Source organism: Phycodurus eques, chromosome 12 (assembly GCF_024500275.1).
Source record: "Phycodurus eques isolate BA_2022a chromosome 12, UOR_Pequ_1.1, whole genome shotgun sequence".
Lineage (NCBI taxonomy): Eukaryota > Metazoa > Chordata > Actinopteri > Syngnathiformes > Syngnathidae > Phycodurus > Phycodurus eques.
Genome location: NC_084536.1, coordinates 4,312,204 through 4,331,585, shown reverse-complemented (window position 1 = coordinate 4,331,585; position 19,382 = coordinate 4,312,204). Strand labels below are relative to the sequence as shown.

At 42.1% G+C, this 19,382-nt stretch overlaps 1 protein-coding gene across 4 annotated transcripts in view; it reads left to right on the top strand.

Moving 5' to 3' along the window:
• The first annotated feature begins 905 nt into the window (after window positions 1–905).
• The window catches only part of myo16 (myosin XVI), an 88,388-nt gene continuing 69,911 nt past the window's right edge, over window positions 906–19,382 (top strand). For 2 of the 4 annotated variants that reach the window (XM_061691373.1, XM_061691374.1), the window contains exons 1-2: window positions 9,626–9,766; window positions 14,516–14,791. In XM_061691373.1, the coding sequence (XP_061547357.1) occupies window positions 9,718–9,766; window positions 14,516–14,791 (325 nt within the window). In that variant the 5' untranslated portion in view covers window positions 9,626–9,717. Of the gene's footprint in view, window positions 959–9,625; window positions 9,767–10,382; window positions 10,400–14,515; window positions 14,792–19,382 lie in introns of those variants that run through there. The other 2 variants (XM_061691375.1, XM_061691376.1) reach the window with 2 other exon arrangements.

Below are 19,382 nucleotides of genomic sequence, written 5' to 3'. Positions count from 1 at the left end.
CATGCATTCCCAATGGCGTTGGGTGCCGTTGACATCCGGTATTGGCAAGCTGAAGAATGAAGATTCGAGCAGAGTTTGTTGGTCTCAGCCGATTGGCTGACGAACTGATTGTGCCCCCAGACTTAATTGTGTATGGTCACGTGGAAAATGAAATCAATCAATCATTGTGTTAAGCGCCTGCCGCGTTTACCTTCGCCTTTCCCAAGGTCGACTTAGCATCCCATTAACGACAGCGGCGGTCATTAACTATTCATGCCTGTTTTTGTTGTTGTTGTTGTTTTGTTTTTTGTGGGGTGGGGGGACTCATGTCGACATATCAGCTCGACGCAGACAAACCCATCTGTTCGTCGGGCTCGAACACATCTTCTGTTTTTGTTGTGTGCAAAACGGGACAGCTGGCACGTGTGTGGAAAACGGGATCTATTCCAGGCGCGACTTTTTGTCTCGCCGCTGCTCCGCCAGTTGTCTTTATCGGACACTTGTCTTGACAAAAGTGCTCTCCGTTGCAAAACTCTTCGGGTTGAGGGACTCCACGCGCCTCCTCCCTTTTCGTGTCGAGTACCCCTCTTCCTTGGAAGGCGGTGGAGGGATGAGTGTGTGGATGGAGGGGGAGGAACTGTACCTCTCGACTGGAGTACGCCGGCTGGGTTCACTGGGGTCTGGAGAGTTTGGGTGGGGGGAGGAGGGACAAAGAAAGCCGGCGAGAGCGATGTGAAGGAGCGAGTGGATCAAAGCAGCCGAGTTTCCATGGTTACGGGGAGAACGCATGAATGAATGACATCACAGCGGCGGGGAGGACGGAGAGTGTGAAATTGATTCGGTAGCGGAGCGCAAGGAGAGGCGGCTGCTGTCGTCGGTTCTCCGTCAGTCGGGCGCGGGCAGGCGTGCATTTCTCCCCGGATGGACTCTCGCCGGTGAGGCTTCAAATCTCGTGCCTCTCTTCAGGCTGATTTCGCAGGTGTGATTATTCTTTCCGATGACACGTGAGGTGGGAACGGTCGGTTGTCATGGGATTCTTCGGAGCTGCCACTTGGGGAATGGGAGGCGAAGCATATTGCGATGCCTTTCTGTTGCCGCCGATCTAAATATATCGTATGTTGTAGAAGAATGTATATATGTGTGTGTGTGGGAGGGGGGATTTTGTTGGGAATGAACAGCTGATTGTGCAAGATTGATTTCAGCAAGCGCTGTCCCGAGTTTCACAACTTGTTACGCCGTGCTCGGCTTTGGTTTACGGCGGAGTCGATTTCGGGAAGTTTGGTGGTAACTTCTCCTCCGGGCGATCAAACCACAAGGTCAATCGCTCGCCCTTGGCCGTGCCCGACGACCTCTCTTGAGTTAACTGTTGTTCCTCATCTCTGCGGCGGCCTCGCTGGCAAAGTCTGTTCTATTCATCTGGCGGTGTGATTAATGACCCAGTTGAGCCACGCTGACCCCTGAGGGACAAATAGCTCAAGTCGGAAGAGAGGGACTAGAGGTCACTGCAAAACCAGCCGGCAGTCTTTTTTTTTTCCCCCCCACCATCTTGGCTGCCTTCCCGAATGAGGAGCGGGATTACATTAGGGATGAAAGGATCAGCATTTAGATATGGGATGCGTAATCTGTCCCCAGGACTGCCACCTGATCAACAGATCTGTTGACTCTGACTGCGGTTGCATGGAAGAAGTAATGGCGGTTGATGCCGAGCGCAACGTTCAAGCCTACTGTAAGATAGCGAATGTTTTTGGACTCCTCGGGCAAGCTCGTGTTTTCAGATCGTTGTCCCGGGAGGAAACCCAACAGCGATTCATTTGCATGAACTCATTTGCACGAAGTCATTGATCTGCCGTCGCTCAGAACTGAATATTCTGTTTTCTCTGACGTCGTGACAACCAGTTGCACTTGAATATGCACAACTGGGCCATTTTGCGTTCACACTTCCAGCCGTGGCTTAGACTGGTTGAAGTTGAGGAGCAGAAGTGAATACGAGGTCAGTCGGTGGTGGTTGGCCACAATGGCCGCCCGCGCGTTATAAACAACAAAATACTCCATCTTGAGTACAATGTTGGATAAAGGCCTATTGTCAAACTGTCATCCCATTTGTTGACATTCTTGTCCCACAAGTGTTCAAACAAGTTTACCACTGACAACAGTAAAATATCAAAACCAATAAACACACGACCTCAACTCTTACAACATGAGGAGAAGTCGTCTCACCTCAAGCTCTTCTCTTGTTCGAGGCAGTTCTTCTCCTCATCTGTTGCAAAAAAAACAAAACACCACTAAAAGCCAAAGAAAAAGCAAAATAGAGTTAGTCCTTTGCACACTGAGGTGAGCTGGCGCAATATGTCGACTTCTCACCTGAAATCCTCCATGCGGCTCTTCAAACTCAGTTTTTGTATGACATTAAAGACATGCAAATATGTTTGTGTAGCAACGTTACAAGTGGCCGCCATCTTTGTGGAATTTTCTAAAAAAAAAAAAAAAAAAAAAAAAAAAAAAAAACATGGACTGAGCACACCTCTAAAATCCTCCATAACAAATACATTTAGGAAAAAAACAACAACAATTGATTACCAAAGTACATGACCCACATTGCTCTTCTCTTGAATAATGTTCCATTTGCGCTATTTAAGTGGCGTTTTTAAAGCAAGTGACACCTTTTGAAACGTCACGCTAATTTTGACACGTTGGTTTAGAGAATCCACGGGAATGTTGGCACGTACGAGCTTATTGGAGGATTTCTTTTTTTTTTTTTTTTTTTTACTAAAATTGGCAGTCAATCGGACCCAGAAAAGGCCTTTTTTTTGTTTGTTAACTCAAGCTCAGCGCGATGACATAAACTGAATGATGATGAGCAATGAATCCAACTCTTGTGCGTAGGCTTGCTCCCAAATTCATTTTGTGTTCGTCAGCGTGCGGCAGCGATTGTGCGTTTCTCTCAGATTCGTGCACAACTGCACTGCGCTTTTGTTTGATTATTGACTCTGTCCGCTACTTACAATTATTATTCATTATTATTTTTTTTTAATTAGTGTCCTGTTGACCGTTGTGAGAAACTATGGAATAAAGCAATGAACTAAGAGAGAGAGAGGGGGGGAAAGGATTTTCCCATGAGATTGCGCTGTAATTATTATTACAACATTGACAATTTTATGAGGTACTTATAACATTCAGATCACTTTAACTCTCCTTTTTCTGACAGATAATTCACCCGTGCCATGATTCCTGCATGCCCTAATTCTTTGCTGCCATAAACTGTTCTCGTCAAAGAAATGTGAATATAGTTGTTTGAAATGCTGTCATTGCTGCATTTCTAATTCAAGATTCAACTTTTGTAGGCGGTCTGCTACAAAAAGCGCATTGTTGCAATAATGTGCTTTGCACGAGTGATGCAATGCATTTTTATGTTCGGTGGTATTAGTCATATCGTGTCATCATCTTTCTCCCTGCGGGCAAAGATCATTGGAAGGCCATGGATATGCAACTTTTAGAAATGATAATTGCAGCTGAACACCCCGAGGTCGTACAATTCACGAAACTCAAAAAAAAAAACTGGGAGAACATAAGCTTCAGTAGTTACACCAAAGCAATAAAAGATCCCAAGACAAATCCTGTTGGAGGCTTTTACTGTATAAAGGACTAACACAAAAAGCAGGTTTTACTCTTCTTCTTCTTTTTTATGTGATGCCACAACAGAAAACAGGCAGTAATGGCAAAGAGGAAACATTTGATGCCAACCATAGAACAGGATATGGCACTTTCTAATGAGCACAGCACAAACACTTATCTGCCTTGGCTACTTTGTAAAATATGTACGCTGGCCAGCTCGTCTCTAGTGCGTAATTAAAGTATGATCTGTGCATTTTATAATGTTTTTATTCCTAATAATACAGCACTTAACTTATTTTTACACGTGTATGGCGGTTAATAATGCAGAAACCATACCTAAAATATTGGCTGTTTAGTTAATAAAGAAAGATCCATGCGTTGCTCCTGTGTGCAGTTCAGTACACCAATGCCTTAATCCTGAATTTGATGCAAATAGTATTCAAAATGTTAAAAAAAAAAAAAAAAAAAAGGCCTGTATGAGGAATAACTATTTATTTGTGTAAATATGTCAAATATGATGAATAATTAATCCAAAGAGATCTCTCTTTTCATGTTTAATGCATCCACTGCAAACCCTTCTCACCCGCCTTCGGCTTTGCCGTAATTGGAGAATTTTCAGTAGCCCAAGTCATGCAATATTTGTGTGGATTATTAAATAAAACCTCAATCATTATAGCAGTAGGTAGGTTTCTAAGTGCTCATACGTTGCGGTAACAATGCCGACTGACGGGATGACACGTGTCAACGTGAACATATTTCTCTTTTTTTGTGTGTGTGAGAATGATGGCATGTTTTCCCCACCGTATGCTACGGTTTGACAGCGAACCATGCGAAGAAATATATTCTCTTCAGGAGATCTGCACCGTCTATGAGCCTCGCCGTGTTCCGGTGCGTGACCTAATTGTAGCAGCAGCGAGGTAAAAAAAAAAAAAAAGATTAGCACGTGACTTGTACCCATTACTTGCTCACTGCTTCACTGGAGATATGTGGTTTTGCCTCGCAGCACGCCGAGAACTTGTCACCTTGCAGTTGGGGCCCTTCCCTGCTCCATAACACAGCAAGTCCCCCTGCAGGCACGAATAGCAGGATTTGCTATTATTATTATTATTTTTTTTTTTTTACTTTTAAATAATAGCTTCAGAATCAAACATGAAAAAGAATCTCACTGAAGAGTTAAAATAAAATACAATGAAAAAATAAAGACAAAAACGAAAAATGACAAAATGTTTTGAGAAAAAAATGGATTAGAAGAGTAAGGTTGGACTCTTGTGAGAAGACTTTATTGTTGACATCGCTGTTTATATTCGTGTGCCGAGATTCTATGAATGTTGCTGCACACAAAAATGAGTTTGAGCTCTCAATCTAGCAAGCCCCGGCCACCACACAGGCGGACAAGTGTTGAAAGCAAGCATCACGGAGGGAGCGACAGTGATGATTACTTTCAATTCAAGGATTACATTTAGGGGATGAAATCAGTTAAAAAAAAAAAAAAGACAAGAACAAAATGCCAGGTTTGCAATTTAAGGATAGAAGGCACAACTTCGACGAGGTCTACTGATCTGTCGGACGCAGGTAAGCTAGCTAGGTTAGTTTAACAGTTTAGCTCACTAATAACTGAACACAGATTAACGAAAATTCAGTTATGCATTTAAAGGTGAAGAGACGACAATAAAGTGATAGGAAATATGGAGACTGGAATCTGGAAACTACTATATCATTAAAAAAAAACGAAGTTTGCAATTTAAGCATAGACATTTATAGAGTCCACATTGATCGCTTTTTGTCGTAGCTGCCTGTCCGCCATATTTAATGTGGCACATCCGCCTGTAAACTAATGCAAGTAAACGGACTTGAGGTTTTGGGTGTTTATTAGCAACGTTGACCCGGGATTTTTTTAAAATGCATTTTTTAAAATCAGGACTTGCTTGTGGCCTGCACATGTGTGACTTACACCCACCTCTGGGCGTCAGACTTGCATTGACAGAGTCGTGCCAGTCTTTTTGCGAAACGGCAATTCATAAAGCATTTTAATAAATTAAATTAGTAATCAAGACCTATGATGGATCTGATGATTTCATTCCATTGTTTTCATTTTTTTTCTCTGTACACTTCCATGATGTATATCCTAACTGGGCTACACAAGGGTAAAAAAAAAAAAAAAAAAAAAGGTAAAAGGGTCACTTGAAACATGTTGTGTAAATCCATCCTAACTCATTTAACGTTTGTCAAAGTGTTGTTGTTATTCCCACGCTTGATTTGAGCGTAAATTGCACTTCCAACTGTAGGAGGAGCTCTGGAGCAAAGCCAACCTCAACAATTATTCCACACACTTGTTCTAATGCCATGTGACATTTGGATGTCAAAGCATGACATTTTCACAGTCACATCCTCGGCTGCGAGCGTGTGATGTCATTGGTTGAGGTCGGGAGTGCGAGGGGGGCTATTGTTTCACCACTGCAGCCGAGGTGTGAATCTCTGCGTTTTAGCTATGTGCCTATGCATTCTTAATCGAGTGCAATTTTAGTGCACGCTTGTTGGGGTTGTCTGTGACTCCAGACATGCTCACGCTTTATACTCGCTTAGTTCTCGCATTTGTCCCGGCGCTGTTTGTCAGAAGACGTAACACATTTCTCTGACCTGATTTCCAATGACAGGAATTACTCGAGCAACATATGCACACATCCATTTTTCCAATTTGTGCCTCCTTCTCTTGCTCTTTTTTTTCTCTCCTGGTTCCTTTTCAAGCTGGCTCTGTAGCTCCGCTCCCTCTACTAAATAAACCTCAGCTACCTCTCGCATGCTTTTTATCGTTTTGACAGATTGGCTCAAATTCTCCCAGAAGAAAATGCAGGAAAAACCTGCAGACGAATGGACTGCATGTCACGTTTCTTAAATGTGTGTCACAAGCTGGCATTTGTCACATTGAGAAAACTAGGCTTGGCCATTTCACAGCATTTCCACCATTGGCTGTGGTGAAATTTAGAAAATCCATTGTTATTTTTAGCACTGAGCTGAGCAATGCTGGATTTAGCTCTACTCCCAATAGTTGATCTCGTGTTGAGTTTATTTGGACGAAAACTGCGGTGACTGATTCAACAGTGCCTCTGCTGGCCGCAGACAACTAGTGCACTCGCATTTGCTTCCAGATGCAATGAATAAACAACGGTTTCCACACGATCGATAGAATTTAGCTGTGTTGTACTCATTTAGGATGGGTCAGGATAATGTTATCTCTCATGATAAAGTGCACCATCAAAACTGTTGCGCTGTGACGTCCAAATATCACCTGCAACCGTTAATTACGAGACATTTCAACTGCAAAATAATGGATGAGTCAAATAGCTGTTGGACAGTTCTGTGTTTTGGGTAGTGGGTGGCGCATATGCCGGATTAATTTAACATGGGTGTGTTTGGAATGTAGGAGGAAGAAACGCTACGCAAGCACAGGGACAACATGCAAACACTACACTGGAAGGCCGGCGCTGCTTCCAACCTTGAACCTCAGAACTTTGAGGCAGACAATCTACTGCACCATTCAGAACATTTGTATTTGAAAAAATATATTTGTCCTTAATTTTCCCCCATTGTTGATCAAGAAACTCATTTTCGGCTCCTTTCAACACTGCACATCTAAAGAACCAATTGTATTGACAGCTCGGCTGTTGGCTGTGCTTTCATTTTGTTTGTATCGATGGCTGGAAATTCTTCATTTATTTTTAGGCAATTAATTAGAATTTGAATTTAGACACTGTGATGTAATAAGTAGCATTTTCCTACACTTTGTCACTTATCCTGCAAATGTATCATATTCCACCCCTCCTATTTAGGGTCTGCAATGTCCCGATCCAACTTTTTCACTTCCGATTCGATACCGATTTTGCAGTCTTGTATTTTGGCCGATATTGATATCAGTCTGATCCAATGTCAGCACTAATTGTAAATACATTACTTATTTTGTAGTATGGAATGTTAGAAAAGGCTTGATCAAGTGATATTACTCAAACAGAAAACAATAATCAGCACCAGTAGGTATGAAGAAAAACTGACCCATTTATTATTAACCAATGGGTTACATAAAGTAACTTTGAAAATAAGAATGTACTGCAATTGAATAAAAAATAAAAATTAATATAAAATAAAAACCACTGCCTAACTTAAACATAAGCATATTCTACATTGGAATAGTTTCAATAAGCAATCAATTAGAAAAACATGAAAATTATCACAATAAAGTGCAAAATAAAAGTTAGTTAAATTCAGTCTTTTTTTTTTTTTAATTTTTTTTTTTTTTACTGTGCAGCAATACACGTTTGAACTTGCAACTGAGGTTTAGTTCTATTGACGTTCGCTGCTCCTGCTGTGCACGTCTTGACCTCTGGGGGCAGTATGATACATGCAATGAGATACGTACTTGTAGTAACAAAGAAAGTAGAAGTCACGATCAAATATTGTTATTAAAACTCGTTGGTCACAGAGTTTGAAGAATATATGCCAGAGAGTATTGTTATGTAGCCTGTTTGAATGTGGTTGTGTACCAATATTCATTATTTTGAGGGATAAGTGCCGCAAGTTTGATGCTAGCCCGTCAATGGTGTTTTTCATTCATTCTGTTAGCTTTGAGCTAGCGACTTTTGTGAACACAAACGAAGAAAGAAATGACGTGTGTGATGTATTTGAACATTCAGTAGGAGTAATTCTTTAGTTTTACAGTGAACGTCAACTGGAGTGGCGATATACGACTTTAAGCAAGCAACATTTCACTCTTACTCCTTGCTGCTAAGTAAGCACCTTAGCAACCTGTTGTTGTAATCACGTGGGGTCTGCATGCCTCCGGGCGCTGCTGGATAAATGGCAGAGAATGGAATGGACTGCTTGTATCAGAGTAATCGGATATTTTCGATCCGATAGTCGTTTTTCTGCCGACATCGGCTCGAGATCCGCTCTCAAAGATCGGATTGGGACACCCCTATGTAATACCCCCCGTTCTATGTTGTGTTTTTTACTTTAGCATTTTAAAATGTTATTTTAAGTTTGGTCCCTCATGTTCTCACCCTCCCGCATGCAAATCGTCATTCAAATGCAAAACTTACCCATTCATTCTCATTTGAATGCGTCCGAGAGCTTGACCTACAGACACAGTGACACACGCACGCACACACACACACACACACACACACACACACACACACACACACACACACACACACACACACACTGTCACAGTAAGTTTAATGTGTATGTATGCACGTGTTCATGTACTCGGCGCAAACTGCACACACAGTAGGAAAAAGACACTTACCAGTCCAATCCATTTGCGGCTAATTTAAGACCGACTGACACGCTCTTAACCTGTCAGCGAGCCAACAGCCGCACTGCAGCAGCTTCTCTCTCTCTCTCTCTCTCTCTCTCGCTCGCTCGCTCGCTCGCCCCCTCTCCAACACACACTCACGCACATGCACGCACACACTTTTCTCCCCACAGCTTCTCCTTCTTATTCTTGCAGCTCCATTTCCTCCATCCTTATCATTGGCCTTGCTTGTTCCTCTCATCTGTCTTTTTGAGGTTGAGAGGCCCAGTTAAATGAATGAAATCAATCAAATGCACCCCCCCCCCCCGTTTCACACATTTTACCTTTGCATTTGCATGTGTGTGTGAGTCACATCTTTTGTGAAAGATAAGGGAACCAGTGTGTGCGTGTGTGACTGTGTGTGTAGGTGAAGAGCATTGCGTCATCGGGGGGTGTGTTGAGCGGGAGGTGGGCCGAGCCGGCTGTCAGTCAGTGACGCGAGGGACACGTGTCTGGGAAGATGCTGCGCGCCGCATCTCTTTGGCTGCAGGCGAGGAGCGCTGGGAGGCAGCTCACTTGCTGGCTGTCGCCGTGAGCGAGTGAGTGTTTGTGTGTGTGTGAGAGGGAGAGAAAGAGTGCTGCAATCGGAGCTTCTGCTGCTGCTCGTAGTGAATAATGCACACACGATGAGGACAGTTTTTTTTTTTTTTTTTTTGGGGGGGAGGGAGGTCAGATGATGAATAATGCATCCAGTGTGTGCTGGAACCTGTAGCTGCTGACGGGACGCCTGCTTGTCCGGCATAACCCTCCATCCTGCCTGCCAGATTTCTACCTAGCTGATGGACCCTTATAACTCTAAAATGTCTCACTACCATTTCATCAAATGCTGTAAGTAGGTTCTCCTTATTGGTGACATGACTGGGTGCTTTTGCATGCTCTGCCATCCAAGTAGCAACAAACCATCAAAACTTCAAATGTCTCTTACCTGTGTGGGTGCGCACAGCAGAGAAATGCTGCATTTGCGTGTCAAGTTGACCGGCGGATTGCGGCAGGTGGAAGCGGCGAGCGTCCGCCGTTGCTTTTTAACAGAAGAGCAGACGGCTTGAGAGAGAGAGAACGGATGAAGAGAGTGGGATTTCGAGAAGTGTTAGTGAGACAAGGGATGAAAAAGTAGGCAAAGGCGCCATAGGGTGATTGACATTCGACCGAGAGGTGCCTCGTGACGAGTAACGGGAAATGTTGCAGGGGATGAGACTCTGCAAATCCTTAAAGTACATCTTTGCATCAATATATCATGTGTGTGCTCTTTTGCCGTGTTATTAGCTGCAGCCTGCATGGAATGTTTCACATTCAATCAATAACTGACAGCCAGCGGAATGAGAAAGTAGAATTATTTTTTTTCTCTTCTCCTCCCACCTTTCACCTTCCATTGATGCCTGTCTTTCCCCTCTCCTTCACAGTGCTGCTGTCTGGAGCAATTCATACCCACGCTTCTACTCGTCTCATTCCATTCAGCCATATGTAGGTTGGGGATTCCTTTGGAGAATGACCTTGAAATTATTTGGTTTCATCAGCAAGTGCTTGTCTAGTTTTTAGTAGAAATTAAAAGTGAAATATATTTTTGATTGATAAACACTGGGAAACAGCCAAGAGTCGTCTTTGTAGTTTCTTCCCTGCAAGAAAGTGGAGAGATTGTACAGCGCAAATGCACAGAATGCAGTCAATAAGGTCTTCTGACTTACATGGCAGCTGCTACTGTGCTTGTATCAAACATCGAGCAGATCGCAAGCACAATTGTTTAACAGTTGCTTGGAACATGGCAACAAGTTACTCACTTTCAACTACGGGCTGGAACTATCGAATATTTTTAGAATCCATTATCCTCGCGATTATTCTATCAGTTATTTGCGTAATTGGATAAAAATGGATCTTGCCGTATAAAAAAAGAATACCAATACAAAATAGGCATGTGGGGATTATTAGGTATTATTTTTGTCCACTTGCGGTTACCATCCTTACGTTCTACACTGTAGTCATTGTTGGGAAAGTTCATTTTCTACCCAAACAAGTTCAAAGTTCAGTTCACCGTTCCAAAAATGACCTACTTCAGTTCATAGATCGTAATTCAAAATTTTGAACTGAGTTCACTGTTCCAAAAATAAAGTAGTTCATAGTCCTTTTTTCCTCTCTCAATATGTTGCTGATGGGCTAATACCCTCAAAATACGAACCTTTCATTTCACTACTATTGCCCTCCATTCAGTCCACACTAGTAGCCAGCTGCAGCTTTCACCCTACAATCACAAAAACATAAGAAAAAAACTTGTTGCTTGAATAGTCTTTTTTTTTTTTTTTTTGTATGGGGAATTTAAAAACAAAAACAAAAAAACATTCAAACAAAAACATGCAACACAGTATTATGGGAACGATGGTGAAAGGACATTGATAACTTTGCATTCCTTGCAGTTCTGGCTACCTATATTGACAAAATATTGTATAAAATTTTTGGTTATATTACAAAACAAAAGAATGGCATACTATATATACTGGTTTCCTTTCTTAAAATTTAACTCCCAGCCCGTGCTGCACCACTGCAAGTCAAACGCGCTATACCGTGCTCTGTTCCTGGAGTGTTCGTGTGTGAGTTCAGTTCTTTTAATCATGAACACTGTTTGCTTCCATTAAGCATGCTTCTTTAAGACATTTGTATCACTATTCAATTTCACCACAAGGCACCCAAGTCGTCCTGATATATATCATTTTAAAACTCATGAATATTGCCCGCATATGCCGCGATCTTGAGGATGAGTCATGTTGGCATAAATGCGCCGCACAATGTGACATCTGCCACGCGTCGCTAATAAATGGCGGCGATACGACCGCAGCCTTGAGTGCGAGGTGACGGTGTGAAGGGCGGGCAGAGAGTGGCCAGGCCGAAGAAATGATGATTGTCAGCGAGTCGAGGCGGACTGGGAGGTAGTTCATGAGACAACCACGAGCACCTCGGATGTTCTGATCTTCTGTGGCTCAAATTAATACTCACAATAGTAGAGATACCTAAGTACATTTTGACCAAAACTAAAACTCCTGGTACAAAAAGGTTCTATGTTTTTACCGCAAACTGAAATCAGGTTGATGGAGTGATACATTGAGACAGTAAAATAGCAGCTGGAACCACTACAATTTCTATCCAGAAATCTTTGTTGTTTTTTTTTTTTGCACAAAATTGTACTGTACATGTTAGCTTTGTTCCCAAGTGACCAGGAAGCATTTTTGGTACATCTTTGCTACACTTGAGACGTTGTAGCACTAATGAGTCACATGACTCCAGGATGGAAGATGGCCAATTGGACATTTTCACTTATAGGTGTACTCACCTTTGTTGCCAGGGGTTCAGGCAATAATAGCTAAGCGTGCTTTTTAAGTGGCCTTAACGTCACTACCCCTATAATTGTGTTTTTTTGCAGCGGAATGAAAGTTAAACCCTCTGCTGTATTTGTACCTAAATGTCCCCCACACATGAAGAAATATATTGGATTTTACAACAAACGTGGCAACAGTGGAAGAGATATTAAATAATGCCTTTATTAGAAGGAAGGCAAAGGTGGAGGCAGTGTCACGGGTGGCGGCAGTCGGTGATACCAATAAACACCTTAAGGCATGTCAATCGTTTTTTTTCCCCCCCTTTGACAATGTACACCATATATGGTACGTATCTACAAGTTTTCAGGAGATGGACGACAATTTTGATGGAATGAGCACAAGGTGTGGACTTAAGCCTCTGTGCATATCCGTACCGTAGAGTTAAATGACCCTAAAAGTTCCTGAGCAAAGAAACTTGAATAAATGGTGCGGCCCTTGGAGTCAGTTGGCCAATTGGACCATCGATTGGATCGCTATTGAAAGTATGAAATAGCCAGAGATTCAATTTTGTAGTAAAGTGTGTCAAGAAGTATGGGATGGATTGCAAGCAGATGATTTGTTTATTTGGTGGAGTGCAAGGAATCCTGATGAAAATACATTGGCATATTCTATCGCTCAAGTCAATCAGTTTCAACACATTCAACACACTTAACCTATCGACTGCAGCGAGACGCTCCTCGGAAAGAGGCAAAATTAAAAAACGAGCGCGGACAAAAACAAAGTGGCAATATCGTCTGTCACAGAGGACCTGAGGAAGACAGCGTGACAATATGTTGGATGAAGCAGTTGGTGTGATTGTGCTTCGTGATTTGTTTGTGTGTGTTTGCTCAACATTGAGGTATTCAAATAAAACAAAGTTGAGGTAGAAAACACCTGGAATGAAGAGCATTAGAATGATCCCCTCCTACCACTTTTGTTTGGGATTTGAACACAAATGACTGTTTTTACATGTCTGACCACAGCAGATGGTACTGCTGTATTGTGAAATGTTTATGACAAAGCAGGATGTAGGTAGCAGGTGCTTGAATGAAATAAGTAGAAGGAAAAGTAGAATGAAAGTACAAGCACTTTATTTGCCTCCTCGTGGTTGTACGCAAATCTGATGAAAAGAATGTCCAAACATTCTTTCAAAGGCCAGAGATGAGCTGTGATTATTTCCGTCGGCTCCACAAAGTAGCTGCGATTCTGCGAAGAATTGGCTGAGACTGAAAGGGGATACGTTTAATACATCAGAGGTGTCCCAACAACAATCCTTCTATCTGACAAGTAGACGAATGGGGGGAGGGGGGCATATAACAGAAAGAGATCAGACATTGAGACCCAGACACTTCAAAACAGAACGGTGAAGACAAAATGTTCTGCAGGTGGGGTGAATTAAGACAAGCTCAATAGATAAATGTCCAGATACAGAGGTAGCAGGGCCACCAAATAGGTCTGGGACGTCTCATTTGTCCTTTGAGCTGGATGGGGCCCAACGCTGTGAAATTGGAAGCCCTCTGAAACGTAATCAATCACCCTTTGTGAATGAATTTTGACCCGAATCACCGAGTTCATTTTTTCCCCATTGTTACATTGAATTTTTAGTTCTTCGTTTTGCTGTTTCTGTGCCCAAAACACTTATTTGGAACACGTCCACATTATTAAGAGTTTCCAAATACCATTTCTGTCCAAAAACATTTTCCCCCTATGGCAACACTGGTTTCCCTTCTGTTATGTTTAATACTGCACAGGTCAGTGAAACTGTAGACTACGGCACGTCACCTTTGCTTTCATCTGCTCGTGCATGACAAAATTGATGGATGGCAGTCGTCTACAACTATGCATTTCTCGATTGGAAAGATATCTGTATAATGTATTTTGTCCGCGCTTTATCCCTCTCTAAAAGTTGCCCGCTTCAGTTATGTAGCTTCACCTGTGCACCTTTAGGGAGTGAGCTGTTGTTTCTTATTGTGAGGCTGTTTGGCTAAAGACTACTGAGACTGACAAAGCAGGAGAATCGCTGTTGGGATAAGCGAGACGACAAGTTCCCTGCTGCTTCTCAAGCCGCCCAAGGGCTAAACAGAAGCAACTGCGTTTTATGTTCGGTGCTTTGTGTTATTATCTCGGTATCTATCAAAGTGTATTGAAGTAAACCCTGAAGTCAAGTGTTTTATGCTGATTTACTCTTCACAGTTGCAACCAGGAGCTGATATGTTCTGTTTTCTTCGGTCACCAGGCTGTTTCCAGTTATGTAACGCCTTTCGACAGAACATGGAGATCGACCAGTGTCTGCTGGAGTCTCTGCCCATCGCCCAGCGCCAGCGGGTGGTCAAAAGGATGCGCTGTGACCAAATAAGGGCGTACTACGAGCGGGAGAAGAACCTCCAGCAGAGGCAGCAAGGTGGAGTCAAGGCGCGAGGCCTCCCGCCGGGCCACCGCAAGAAGCAGCAAGTCCGCTTCAGCCTCGCCGACATCCTACAGGACGCCATTTTCCGCCACGATGACAAAGAAGGTGCGTCTGTGGCAGGATTACTGTGGGTACAGTGTAAACACTGGTTTACAACATGCTTCAAAACACCGGGCGACTATCTGTCTGTGAACAGATGCTAGCTCTTGGAACAGTTTCAATGACAACAGTACAGTTGCAGTGTCGAGACACTGCCAAATAAATCAACTTATTGCAGGGAAAAGTACCATTTAGTGAAGGATTCGGCCTATCGAGCGCACCAGTATGCAAGCCTCACCCACTAAATAAAACACACAAATAAGCTATACATATTACACGCACCCCTCTGGTGTGCACGCCTTAGCCTGATGTATACGGTCAGCAAACTAAACAAAGGCTGAAGCTAAACTCCAGCAGTTCTAATCATTTCCACAGAGCAGAGCGAATGCATGCTTGTGATTACTCGTTTTAATTTGTAGCCCATGTGTTACTGCCATGTTAACAACCAGCTTGAGACATCAACACAAAGTAACACACAAGTGAAAAGACTCCCGAAATGGGCTAAGTTAAGATATCGCCTAGAAGAGCAGATTTGAATACTCAAAAAAACGTTCAGTCACCACATTTCAAATTCATGAACAGTGAGTGCGATTTTGGAGAATTAAAGAGAAGCGAAGAAGAATAAAGGAGAAAGTCACGCTCTTGGCATGGGGAAAATCCACAAATAAGCCACAGTTAAAAATGAAGAAAAAAAGTTGCGGCTGCATAGTCTGAACTTTACAGTACATGTTTTTTCTCTTGTCGGGTAGACTATTTAAAATCATACAACTTTGCTGTTATACTGTTCATGAGTGTTGATGTCAGGCCATCACCATACCTAAAAACATGAGCCACATTTTTTTTCTGCGAACCTGAATCTCAACCTTGGGAATAAAAAAAATGCATCTGTCATCTGGTCATCAAGTCTATTGACAACAGGGTGCAAGAGGGAGAAATTCACTCTGGCGGAAACTTAATTAAGTTTGCCCTTGGTTGGTTTTGCTCACTGTGCTCTCCTCCCGTAAAGACAAATAAAACCATAAATGCAGGCCAGCCACTGTACTTGCTTCATAAACTTGAAATGAAAAAACAAACCCATGGAATTTTAGAGGACAGGCTCCCTGGGAACATGAGTACCAAGTATGTCCTGGACTTCAACCACTTTCTATAAAGTCGAAAATCTGCAGGTTGCTAAAGAGGCTCTTTGGCTAATCAGAGAAGTGGCAGCAATCTGTCACGAGGTCAGCGTGTTAATCTTCACTGCCTCGCTGCCAGGAGTTTGGTAGCGCAGCAGCTGGTGGGCCGTTGCCGCAGTCCGACTGAAAGCAGGGTCTCGTTGCCTGACGCTATGCCATCGCATGAATTTATACAAAAAGAATTCTCCCACTCCAATTAAAAAAAAAAAACAAAAAAAAAAACTCTCACCTATATATATATATCTTTGAAAGGTTTATGCCCATAATAAAATGTATTTGCAGGATGTAGACCACTTCTCAAAATAACAGCTGGTGCGATAATTACAGTTTGCTGTAAGGCTGTTTTAGCGAAACAGGACACTTAATTATTATTATTTTTTAAAATTTATTTGCTTGAAGAAACTCTTTTCAATTATTTTGAGCTTTCTTAGTTTTTCTTAATTTGTGCACGTTCACAGTGTAAAGCGTAAAATGGCTACCTCACGTTCAATAGTGAGTGAATCGACGCTTCATGGTTTGAATGTGAGTCTGCCTCCTGTAACTTCAGACGTGTATTAATTTTCTTTCACGCCTATTCTTCTTCTTTTGTAATAAATGTAGAAATCCCTAAAACGCCCAAAATAAAGCAAGCATCTCATACTGCGATCCTCAGTAAACTCAGTTATTGTGAGGAATGACAACATCGAGCACAATGATGATCCCTCGTTTGCTGTTCTAAGTATTGTAAAAAAAAACATAACACCTGGGAAAAAAAACATATTTTGTGAATTTAAAAAGCATTTTCCCTTTGGACTCTAAAGAAAAACATCTGTAAAAATATCTATGTGGATATAGCCTGAATCATTCCGCTGTCTTCATCACTGAACCAAGGGATTGCGGATACTCTCCTGTAAATTATTGAAAGTACCAACATGGGGGAACCATTTAGGTTCATCGGATAAGCTTGAAAGCATCATGATCTTGAGCTGTTTCCTTGGTGATTTGTTAGTCCACCATAGAGGCAAACCTGGGCATATCACAATTTACAACATCCTGACAAGCCTTCTTTAGTATTCCTCTATCGTACTTACGTGGCACTAAGGTTTTTACCCACAGTCGTTTTATTGTCCTGCTTCGCGAAGCACAGAGTGATAGCATGCGCCTTGGGCTCGTACCGTCCCCAAGAGTAATATGTGACTATTTCTGGATCTTTTCCCCACACGGAATGTGTGTTTTTAAGATAAGAGGAAATGTACAAAGAGCGGGTGCCTCACAGTTATTGTGCTAGATGAGGCTAAAAGAGTAATTAAGGGGATTTGCATTTGTGGCTGATTAACGATGCATGCCGAACTGAATTGCTTCATTAGAAAGCCAACCTCAAGAACAGGATGTATAAGTGTAGACTTCCTATTTGTGAGTGATGCAATGATCTTGTCTTCCTGCAAGTTGAATGCTTGAGATTTTATCAGTATTTCAATGTTGTTCAATTTAATAAAAAATGTATTTAAACCCGTAGACATGTCTAGAGTGGAAAAAATGGGAAAAAAACCCACTAAGCTGGAACGGATGGTAGATAACTGAAATATACATAGACAGACTGGATGGATATAGAAGGAAACAAAGACAAAATGGATATTTGGAGAGCTAAATGGTAGTTCATAATAATACAAATTGGACAGATGAGAAGATAATTAAAAGTTTGGATGGATTGTTTTGATGGATACATGGATGAATACCGTATTTCCACAAATAATGGCAGGGCATTTATTTATTCAACTTGAGATGGGGGAAGGCCTTTAGTTGTTCAAACACATTAGAATTATGCAAAACAATGTGACTTGTATATTGTAATTTATGTCAAGTGACGGCACCCTGGGAGGAGAGCTTAGAATCTACCAGTGAAGGTCGGTTGCGGGGGCTTCCCCGAACAGTCACAAGTTGCTTGGGGTCAAAGGGTCAAACCTGCAAGAACCTGGTGAGAGGGGCGAGAGAGTTAAATGGGGAAGACCAGAAGGGCCGAGGGGCCAATTTCAGGATGTTAGTTCTGCTGTCCAGCCCCAGCGTGGTGTCGCCGGGCTAGTTGAAGAAACAGCAGTACCCACTTGAAAACCCGGTGAAGTCTCGGAAGGTTGGAATCCTACAGCTCTTCCCCCAGTTGAACAAAGTCTAAAGGAAGCAACTTCCATGGCTGCCACCCCACATATGGAGCAGGAGGCACCTCCTGCCAAGGGCGGTGACTGCGATGTATTTGTTTTAAAGACTCAATTAAAAAGACCATTATGGAGAATTGCAGAGAAGTGTCAAGAAACAAGGCCAACTTGGCAAAAGTCAATACTTTATAAAGTCACGTTGGATGCACACAACATTGTGGTGCGTCAACCGGTACGCGAATTGGTGTCTCCACATAAAAGAAAATAATCTTGTAACACTGCACGGGGAACTGACTCCTAAAACCTGACTCGTTGATGGAGTCAGAAAACCGTAAGAATTGTACAATGGATGGATGGATGAATGGATGCGAATACTGTGTAGCAAAACAATTTAGATGAATGTAAAAAAAAACAAGAAAAGAGTGCTGCTGTCAGTTGGAACCAGTCTTCTTATGAACACACGGGAATTTAGAGTAGCTTCAACTTTTGCTTTTATGTGGTTAGAATATTCTGTCTGTTCATGACATGTAGACTATTACATACTATAAGTCTTTCTTCACTTTGATGCGCTTTTCTATCACTCAAAACCTCATAAACGAGAATATCCATGGACTCGTTATTCCATTTTTCCCCTTTTAAGGGCCCTAAAAAGTTATTTATACATTCTAGTACATATATGTAGATATTTTCACAGCAACAAGTCAAGACTACTTTTTTTCAGTGTGGCTTTAACTTGCCGTTGACGATTGGAAAAGGAAGGAACGACTTTGGACTATTTTGGTGCCATGGCCAGCTCCTGGTCGCTAGTTGTGGTGAGATTGGTTGAGGAATACGTTGCTAGAAACTTATGAACTAGTGGTTTGTACATCTGCCACACATTCAGGATTCTGGGTTCGGATTTTGGCTCAGGCATTTCTGTGTGGAGCTTGCGTCTTGTACTTGTGCTTGCGTCGGTTTTTCTCTGGGCTGGTTTTCTCCCCACATTGCAAAAACATGTAAGGCTTATTGAAGACTCTAAATTGTTGTCAATTTGAGTGCTAATGTTTATTTCTACAACCCCAATTCCAATGAAGTTGGGACGTTGTGTTAAACATAAATAAAAACAGAATACAATGATTTGCAAATCATGTTCCACCTATATTTAATTGAATACACTACAAAGACAAGATATTTAATGTTCAAACTGTTTAAGGACAAATGTTCCTCAACGTACAATTGAAAGGAATTTAGGGATTTCATCATCTACGGTCCATAACATCATCAAAAGGTTGAGAGAATCAGGAGAAATCACTG